The following is a 10,548-nucleotide window of genomic DNA, read 5'->3' as shown; positions in this document are numbered from 1 at the left end:
CTTTTTTAGAAACAAATTTTAAGTTAACTTTCATGTACTTTTAACTAATTTCTTGTTACTTTTCTTCTTAAATTTCTTCCTTCATTGCTTATTGCCTTCTTCTTGTGTTTTTGAAAGAAATCAAGGCAATTTGTTTAAGTTTCAAAGGGTTAATGAGTGTATTATCAACTTTTTACCTTTTCATATAAGTAAAGCAAGTATAATATGGATTGAAAGCAGCCATCAATGCTCTTTTAAAGCACCTGTTGTGGGTCACATGCATCACTTTAGTTCAACGCCTTCTCTCCTCAGGTTTGTGAATGTCAACAGTCTCTCTCTTTTCTCTCTCTCCCACAGATTAACCCAGTAGTGCCAGTCAGCACCAGCACAGGGGCGGCTCAGGTTTAATGTTTAAGCTTGCTCTCACCCCTCAGTTCTCCACATTGGCCAATCGCCCTGCGTGTGACAGTTGGAGTGAGTCACCTGAGAGACTGACGAGGGTGAGCTGAGTGGGCCTGGTGGACACGGTGGCCATTTTACAGTAGGTATCAGTTCCTGTTTCCTGTAAAAACAGCCGCTCAAAGTCCATCTGCACGACCAGAGAGGAAAACTGGGGTCAAACCGGTAAGAGAAGTTTTGAGATTTTTAAAACAATCATGCTCTGTGTTATGAATGTGTTCCCACTTGGTGACAGCTCCATGACTGCTGCTGTGTATTAAGAGCTTGTGCTGCAGCTTGCAGTGAGTCACAGCTCAGCTTTACCTCCTCTTTCATTAGTGAAGCCTGAGCTGCACCGTAGTCATGTTGTGGTCCCTCACTGAGTTGTTCCACTATAGCAGAGCGTTTGGTGTTTTTCTGATACCTGCCCACACACTTTGATCAGTGTGTTTAAAGGACTGTTCCAGTGTTTTGGTATTGTTTTCTTCCACAAATTGTGATACTTAAATATCGCAGTTCATCACAATCTTTATTTTTTCCTTACGTCATTTCCAGGCAATAAAAATCTTTTAGGAAAATATCAAATAAAATTATATTATATATTATTATATTACTATTAGCTAAATATATTTGGTCTGTGCTTAAGCTGTGGAATCCATGACAATAAACATTAAAGGATATGTTCAGTGTTTTTCAGCCTGGACCCTATTTTCCCATGTTTTTGTGCCTGGTGATGAATGGAGACAACAGTTTTCGAAACTGGTCCAATATTGACCAAGAGTGCTGTAGACAACAGCGATGAAATAGACTGCAATGTTAAAGACGCTTTTCACAGCACTCTCTGGATCTGAGAAACAACACGGTGCACGTTCACACTGTCACTTTATGGTCACATGAAGTGCTTGTTTTTACCTCTGATAGGCTCAGATTAGTGTATGACATCATTTTTGTGAACTTTACTTCACTGCTCTCATCAGCTTTGTATAGACGCTTCCTGCGCAACACAAAATATTCAACAGACACGGTCAGCGACTGGCAGGTGAACATAGTGGAGCTTTCTGCGTCGAAAGAGTCCGATATTTCACACAGGAGTTGTTGAGGAAAGAGAATTAAAATTACAGGGAATATTGGACTTAAATTATCAAATAAACTGCTAACGTTGCTCCTTGTGTGCTGGATGTGTAAATAAACTGCCGACAAGTTTGTTTCTCAACTTAAACACAGGTATGTTCCTTTCCTTTGACATTAGATGGTCTGAGAGAACACTGTTTCCATTATTACATGTAATCTAAAATCAGGGTTTCACAACCATGTCTCATTTTATATTTTATTGTATTTATTTTTTTCACAACTGAGAGGTTTATGGAAGGCAATATAAAGTTCAAAATAACTCTTGCACATTGACAGTCATTTGAATTTAAATCAAATGAGACACCGAAGTCTTGTTAAAATCATAACGTGAGCAACGGAGGCTGAGGTGTGTTAATTATACATTTTACAGCATGTAATTATGGCATGTATGCTCACACGCTTATTATACATGACTAATAATTCATCTTTTTTTCCCGCACAGTTTCTCCCTCTCCATGCCTTATCAGGTCTTTGTGGATATTTCTTTCTCAATGAATCACCAAAATCAGCCAGCAGCATGAAAAGCTGGAGCAGGAAATTCAAGAGACAAGAGCCTGACAGTGTGGTCGGCTCCTTTTCGAGCAAGAGGAACTCCATTAGCAGTCCACCAGTGCCTGTGTGGGTTACTCACACACCCACACCAGATAATATCACAGATGATGGTGATACTAACTCCACAGGCCACACTTCCAGCAGTCCACCGTATACAGAGAAGGACGACAGTAAAGGGAGTATGAAGGACAGGCTTAAGTCCCTCATCCCTCAGTCATGGGGGGGCCTCATCCATAAATGGACAAAGGAAAGTGACAGTTTTAATGGCTCTGAAGCCAACACCAGTACAATCCAAATCCTTCCTAATGGGACCAGGGTGAGCCCTCCTGTAAGTCCCCTGCTGGAGCGCAGAAACGGGGGTGAATCACTCGGCAACTCCAGCCAGAGCTCCCATAAGCCTTTGTTAATGGAGAGCCCGTCCGATGATCTGCTCAGTCAGAGCCAACAGGAGGAATCTCTCCTGACCAGCATCCACCCTGCAGAGTACTACGCCGAGAAGCTGGAGGTCTATAACCAGAAGTACTCTTATTTGAAATCCTGGCCGGGGTTGCTAAGACTTCTCGCTGGACTCCAGCTCCTGTTTGGGGGAATGGTCTTTGCTTGTGTCATCGCCTACATCCAGAAAGACAGTGAATGGTCCAACAGTTATGGACTCTATAACGGCGTATATAACAATGGACTGGGCCTGTCTGGGTACAGCTACAGAGGCCCCATGACTCCCTTCATACTGGCGGTGGCTGGAGTCTGCTGGATTATAACCCTCGCTCTCTTAGTAATGGGAATGACGATGTATTATCGCAGCATCCTCCTCGACGCCCCCTGGTGGCCCCTGACGGAGGCCTTCATCAATGTGGCGCTCTTCCTACTCTACATGGCAGCAGGGATCGTCTATCTGAACGACTTGAACCGCGGTGGACTGTGCTACACCACAATAGGCATTAACCCCATCATGGCTAATCTGTGTAGAGTCGATGGGGGTCAGATGGCGGGAACGGCTTTCATCTTCATTAACATGACCATGTATCTGGGAAGCTTCCTGGTGTGTCTGAAGATGTGGAGACATGAGGCGGCACGAAGGGAGAGGCAGTACTTTGAGAACCAGGTATGGGTCATTTGTCCGATGCACATTTTAGATAGAAGACAAGAGCTGCTTTTACACTACCTGTTGAAGGCGGGAATACCAGAGCATTAGGCCACCTTGCATTTCTGTATGTAACCTGTGACGGCAGAAAGGGGCCACTGAGTGGTCTTACCTCTGAGCTGGGAAAGGATGTAGTGACAGAGCCAAAATGAGGTCTGTGTAAAATGTAAAGTGGAGAAAAGTGTTAATGGATGGGATGAATGTGATGTTTGTTGTTTTTGCGTAAGACTCACCGCGAAAGATTTAAAATATAACATTAGCAATTAGCAGCTAATTTTAAAAAAGCAGCACTTTAAGCCTTTATAAAATGTACATGGGTAAGTTATGTAAAAATTCACCCCTGTACAGTTGTCATGAACAATGCAAATAAGCCATACAGACCAATTTTTTTTTTTTGCACCAGGCTGTGAACATGATGATTTCTGCTGTAAAGTTTTTTTTTCTTGTAAAGGTTTTTAAGGTTGGCATCTGTGTTAATTGAGTAGTTCTTGCAGCCAGCCACTAGTGGCCATTAGAGGAACTGCAGTTTTTGGCACTTCCATTGTGGCTTCATTTACCAGCCTCAAAGGTTGCCACTTGGGCACTACACATGTACAATGCAGGAACAGACTGCGACACAACACCTTAATGGCTGGTACAACTGGTAATTCAGACAACACAGCTAGCACAAGTTTCTTGTGTTTTAGTTGAAGTACTGTTGTAGTCAGTTCATATAAATATTTGCAGGAGTTTGATAAACCAATCAGTTCAGATTCCAACAAAATTTCCGATTTCTATGCAAATTGTGCCTGCTAGGTCTGTGAAAGCAGGTCCAAATCTTATTGACATCTGTAATGTATCAAACGACACATCTGATCAGTCCTTGAAAATATCTGCAAAAGAATGATGATGATCAAAAGATCAAAAATGTTATTATACATTTAAAAAACAGATTAAATTAGCATAAACTAGTTAACCTTTGGGACTGTTAACTTCGCAATTTAGCCTGTGAACCAGTGAATTTTAATCTGTGTGATCTGAATTTGAGCTAGTTCCTGTGAAGTGTGAACATGCACAACACTGTTAAAGTGTTTGCTGGTTTTGTTCTTGGTTTCGGTAAATATTTAGCCCATGTTTTATCTTTCTTGTTCTGTACTTGGCTGTGCTTCTGTCACACATTCTCTCCTAAGGCTTTCTACATGAGGTTTGGGCATCCCTCTCCCCTTTTTTGTCTTTTGTTGTCATTCTAAGTATAAATGACAGATCAAAAACCTGATTTATAGTTGACAACAGTGAGGGATACAATAACTGATTGCAAATGAGCCAACAACAGCCCCAAAACAGCAGTGGCAGATCAAATCCAATGAAATTTAAAGCCAGTCAAGATAATCTGCACTGAGCATGCTATTTGCTGGTATTGATATGTCAGCTTTTTCTCCTGGCAGTCGACCAGGATTCGTCCCAAAGCTGTAAACTGTGTTTTTCTTCACTTTATCGACCATGCGGTCCTCTCTGTATAAATGTGCCAGAAATAGATAAGTTAAAGGTGAAAAAGACATTCTTGTTCTGCTGCCATGTGTGAGATGCTTTTTTAGTGCATGTGAATTTTTTTGTCGATGGGGCAAAGCAGACATTGCATCAAAAAAAGTCAATGATATTGATAGTAATATCGAAATAGAAGAAACAAAGGTGCTTTCGCCAGTATCTACAGTGAGAAGTTAACTTTTGAATTGATAACAGATACGTATAAACACTACTCTGAGCAGATAACTGATAGAAGTCAATAATAGTAGCTATAGCAACAACTTCTGTGTTAAAGGGACAGTTCACCCCTAAATTAAAAATACATATTTTCCTCTTACTTGTAGTGCTTTCTATCAATTGTTTTGGTGTGAGTTGCAGAGTGTTGGAGATATCAGTTGTAGAGATGTCTGATGTCTATATTGATGTCCTCAATATAATTGAACTATATGGCACTCAGCTTAAAGCACCAAAAAATACATTCAACAGCAATGTCTCTTCAGAAATCATGACCCGGTTACTTAAAATAAGCCACAGACCTTTTTTTGAGCAGTTTTATGTAGGAACTATATTCTCTCTACTGAACCACAAACGGCAACTGTATCACTGCACAGGAAGAAGCAATCCAGTACACATCCAATACAATATTTCAAAGCATTGTCTTGACAGTGGTCTGTTTATTGTTGTGCCAAGTTAATTTCTGTTTGTGTAAATCAACACAGATGGCTGAGATATAGCACTAACATTTCATGTGTGTATTCCCTTCAACATTTACTAAGCTTATTACTGTTTGCAAAAAGAGTCCACTTTATCGAGCATCACAGCCACCACCTACGGGTGAGAAACAGCATGGTCAGCCAATATTTTAGATGTCAAATAGTAAAGGGTGAGAGGCCAGGAGTGAACATAATAAATCCATCTCCCAGCTGAGGGAATGCACCATCAGAGGCTTAGCCTGTCGAAGCAAAAGAAAAGGGCATTTTTTTCCCTGGCTGTACTTTTTTTAAAATTAGGATTTCTCTGACAGGTACCTTAATTTACATTTAGCTCCAAGGCCTCTTAGAGAGCTTCTTGTAATGATGACACAGGCCTCTACACATAGTGGTGTATAGTCATTACATCATTTAATTTGCTGGTTCATTTTTTTTTTTCATAATCCTTTTTGTCTTTTGCCTTTAGCCTCAGGAGGAGTTTCACCAGTCCATCCCACTAACGCCCCAAAAACCAAAGTGCATATCATTCAAGGATGAAATGGATAAGTCACTGAGTAAAGATTTTATCAATCAAACTGCAGTCCAGAAGAACCCAGTCAGTCTGAGCAGAGATGCAGCGTCTGAGTACACCCCCAAAGTACACATCATCGCAGACTATATCATGTGAGTGAACACTTCAACCATGCATGTTATGGGTTTGTATAAATATTTGGATTATTCACATATTCTATGTACTGTATATAGGCCCACTAGATGTCATGCAATTTATTAATCTTCCCTTAAATCCTTCCACAGAAAGTATCCAGAGATCAGCTGTGTGGAAGAAAGGGAAAAGTACAAAGCAGTTTTCAATGACCAGTATCAGGAATACAAGGACCTCCACAGAGACATCAGTACCACCCTTGATAAGTTCAGAGAGTTGGATGTCATGATGGCACGACTCCTGAGAGAGGGAAAAAGCCAAGAGGTGAGATGATTGATGTAAACAAGCATTTATGTAACCTTTTTCACTGACTAATCCGCTGACTTTCAAAACGACTTCTATGACTGACCTCAAGTGGCTGCAGTTTTAAACACATCCTTAATGCCATGAAATGGTTGCAGTTCTGCTCCAAAGCTTCCTGGTTAGGTTTAGGTAACAAAATTAGGAATTAATTTAGGAAAATATCATGATTTGGTATTTAGTACTTTTGTTACTAATGTATTGTTACATAAATCATGTGACATACATCAGCTATAACGTCACTAGCATTACTCGCTACACACACCAACATACTGGGCTATGTGGTTATTGAAAGATGTCAGTGTTAACTCTGGGATGCAAATACCGGTCTCACTCTATAAGGACTTCTTCAATATTTATACAGCATTACGCCGACTTCGCCGCTTTTTATGCTATTTCATGTCATTTTTCACCCCTGTGAAAATTACTATGACCACTAGAGCGCAACGTCATAAAATAAAACGCACATTTGGATCGTAATAAGCTGCTTGCACAGTCATTCTTTTTTTCAGTGAGCTGTAACATAAGCATTGACTTAACATTCTGTACAGCATCTCTGTAACTTTCATCCTGCAGGTTTTGCATTGTGCATATTTGTTTTTTGTTAACCACAACATAGTTTTTGTATGCTAACAAAATTATTTTTGGTCTCTTTTTTTCTCAACTGGCACTTAGTGATGTCAAGTTAGTTCTTCGTGGTTTACTATTGAATCTTGATTTGTTGCCATCAGATTTGTTCAAACAAATAGGATGGCATTTCATGAAATACAATTAAATTATCAAGTCGTATCTGAATTCATAGAGACTTGAGTCTTGCTCAAATAGTCCGCACCTTTTGTATAAACCCATTTCTGTGATTGGCTTCCAGAATTTAATTTTAAGGTTATAATTAGGCCTCCTCGTTGTACAAACATATTAAGTATGACTGTTTTACATGATGCTGTGCGGTTGTTTCATGTCATATTTGTGTGAAACATTTGGTTATCATTTTATTTATCTTTCAGGAGCAGCAGAGAATTCAAAGCATTTTGAAGAAGTATCAGCAGAAAAAGAGTGTAAGTTTGTTAAAAATCGAGGGCACCATCTTCCTCATGTTTCCCATCTGTTGACTTTAAAACAGTTCAAAAGTAATTTGGCAATTACAACATTTAATCCAGAGATGTGTTAGAATTGTAGCTGTTGTGTAAACACCCAGGTAATATTTGCTTTTCTTCAATAATGCTCTCCACTGATGCAAATAATATTGCTTCCACCATGAAACTGACTCTTGGAAACTCATTTAACGCAGCAGTATTAGAGAATGGCCCAGGCAAGATGACAGCTATACGAGAAAAAGACAGATTTAGGTAATACAGGGTGCAGCCATCAAAAGATAATTTTATTTCTGTGTATGTTTTCACAGGACCCTGGCTTCCTAGAAAAAAAGGAACGCTGTGAATATCTGAAAGCTAAATTAAGCCATCTCAAAAACAGAATCCGCACTTTTGACCAGGAAGCCATGGAAAAGGGTCGATCATGAACACCTGCAGCAGCTGATGAGCGCACAAAACAAATAACATTTTTGTTGTTGAGTCTCTGTCTTTTTTTTTTTTTTTTTTTTAAATTGTTGCATTTTTGCATCAGTTTCATTAAAAATGATATATTCTGAATGGATAGCTCAGGTGTTTCATTCTGAATGAAACCTGGAATGAAACACCTGAGCTACAATATCATAAGGGCTAAATGATACACTCCTTTTGTATAGTTTTCATTACATATCTTGTTGCATTTTCTTATTATATCCCTGTCATATGCAGAGGAAAGACTTGTTGATTCCATATATTTTCAATTAACAGTCTGCCAGTGATTGCAATTTTTATTGAGAAATTTTGTATGATAAAGTTTTTTTTTTAAACTCACATGTATGTTGTTTCTTATTTGTCATTTTGTGTTTCTTTTTACAACTTAATTCATCCTTTGCTGACCGCTGATTTAACTCACTGCCAATGTGGGTTACTTTGTTTTGCTCCTGCTACCTAACTGTTAAAAGGATGTTAGGTAATCCATGACTTTTATTGTCCTTTGACATCTTAATTTCTTTTTAAGGCTGCAGAAAAGGTATTTTCTCGCATATTAGGTGGATAAAGTTATGTGTTTAGTCAGGACTGAAAGCCATGAATCTCAGCAGTTGTATTTTTAGCTGTTACCTTGTCAAGCTCAGTAAACACACAGTACAAATCTTTATTATTGAACCACTGACTTACTGGCCTGGTACATTGCTTCCTACAAAACAACAGAAAGCCATTTGGGTAATAGAAAAACACTAAAGATGCATTTTAATCACTGTTTGGTTTTGACTGTTGGAGACTGTGTTAGTCTTCTGGGTGATTATTTCCTCGTACGTAACTATCAGACTTGTTGATTTGCCTGATAAGGTCCCAGACAGGATTTTTAACAAACTCTTGCAGAAAACATCTTAGTAATGTTATGACATAATAATACTATTATCTTGTTTATGTCAACTGCTATCAGTCCGAACTCCTGCACATTTGCTGAGTCCTCTCTGCTATAAAATCACATGTGCTTGCATTATCATTACTGCTGTGCTTGGACCTTTTTTTCCTTTATAGATACAGCAGCAGCGCCCACCTAACCTCCCACACCAGCGTCCATCAAGATATCATTATGAAAGTGTTTTTCCTCTTCTTTGTTGTGTGGACAGTGATATTTGGATGTTTTAGTACAGCAGTATTATGGTCAGTGATGTTTGTTGCAGACTGATAGCTGTTATAAAGTCATCTGGACACAAGTGTAGAACAGTAATACTGTTTGATCTCTACAGGTTTGACTAGAAACCTGCTCGCCTGCTTCCAGTGTTGCTTTAACACTGCAAAACTTGAAACTGAATTGGAAACTGGAACTGGCCTCAGTGAAACTAACATTTATTTTCATTATCATTCATCTGCAAATTATTTTTACAATTCATTGTTTTTTGTTTTAAAAAATCAGAAAACACTGTTTCTGAACAATACTTTATATCCCAAAAATATATTTCAGAATCAAAATTCAGACTCCAAAACCTTTATTTATCCCTGAGGGGATTCTGGGTCACTTTACAGTTGCTGTCATATGTATACGCATCGACAATTATAAGAAAAATAGATACATGAGAAAAAGGTAAAAGTACAGTACTGCAATATAATACGAGAGAGAGAGAGAGAAAGAAAGAAAATAAGTGTAGGTCTAAGATATATATATATATATATATATATATATATATATATATATATATATATATATATATATATATATATATATATATATATATATATATATATATTGCACATGAAGGCCCTTGGCCTTGGCAAACAGACTCAAAATTACCACAAAGAAATACAAACTAACTACAAAAATGGGGGGGGGGATCACAGACACACAAAACCACAAATCGATGGTAATGAATACAGAAAGATTTTAAAAAGAGGCAAAATCACCACAGAGTCTGTGTCTTGCTCCTGTGTAGAAGAGGTGGCTGCTCCTGAGTTGCACAACTGTGCCCAGGGGTCCATTATTTCATAATCCGCCCATTACCACAGTGTAAATAAATAATAACAACACTGAGAAAGAATATATGTGTGTTCAATGTAAAATCGTTTAAATGAGAATGAAATAAAAATATTACCCTATTTGACATAAATGCAGTATTAATGCCAGAGTATCTGTAGACTTTTATGTAAGACAAAGGAAAACAAATCATCAAAGCTAAGAAGCTGAAACATGTTTGCTGAGGCGTAGTTCCAACTGGGGATTGGGGAGGCCTCTTTCAAATACTTTATTATATTATATAGTATTATTATTAAATTATATAGTATTTTTTCTTAACCACAAGCATCATAGTTAATAAACCAAATCAGTGTGATGTTGCACCAACACTTCTGTTCAACCATAGTCCCTGGTTGCCAAGGAGGCTGCCCGTGCTCTCACCTGTTTTATAGTTTGCTGGCATTATGTTTATTTCCGTAACATAATATCCCCTTTCTCTTAAACTCACAACTTTACTTTCACAACATTGCGTCTGTTTTTCTTGTAAATTAGGACTTTCTTTTCAAAAT

The 10,548-nt window shown here is 38.4% G+C and overlaps 1 protein-coding gene across 2 annotated transcripts; it reads left to right on the top strand.

The window, feature by feature from the left end:
- Positions 1-448: 448 nt before the first annotated feature.
- marveld2l (MARVEL domain containing 2-like) lies at positions 449-8,355 on the top strand. Of its 2 annotated transcripts, none has more exons than XM_088085263.1 (6): positions 449-603; positions 1,991-3,202; positions 5,921-6,117; positions 6,250-6,421; positions 7,462-7,512; positions 7,860-8,355. In XM_088085263.1, the coding sequence occupies exons 2-6, from the start codon at positions 2,066-2,068 to the stop codon at positions 7,974-7,976; spliced, it is 1,674 nt and encodes a 557-aa protein (XP_087941389.1). In that variant the 5' UTR covers positions 449-603; positions 1,991-2,065; the 3' UTR covers positions 7,977-8,355. The 2 variants fall into 2 exon arrangements, with proteins under 2 accessions (XP_087941389.1, XP_087941390.1); XM_088085264.1 differs by lacking the exon at positions 449-603 and adding an exon at positions 1,452-1,641.
- The last annotated feature ends 2,193 nt before the right edge of the window (positions 8,356-10,548 follow it).

The sequence above is a fragment of the Plectropomus leopardus genome, chromosome 12, assembly GCF_026936395.1.
Source record: "Plectropomus leopardus strain MGB_pleo_1.0 chromosome 12, ASM2693639v1, whole genome shotgun sequence".
Lineage (NCBI taxonomy): Eukaryota > Metazoa > Chordata > Actinopteri > Perciformes > Serranidae > Plectropomus > Plectropomus leopardus.
Note: the sequence above shows the minus strand (reverse complement) of the source record. Positions and strands in the feature narration are given on the sequence as shown.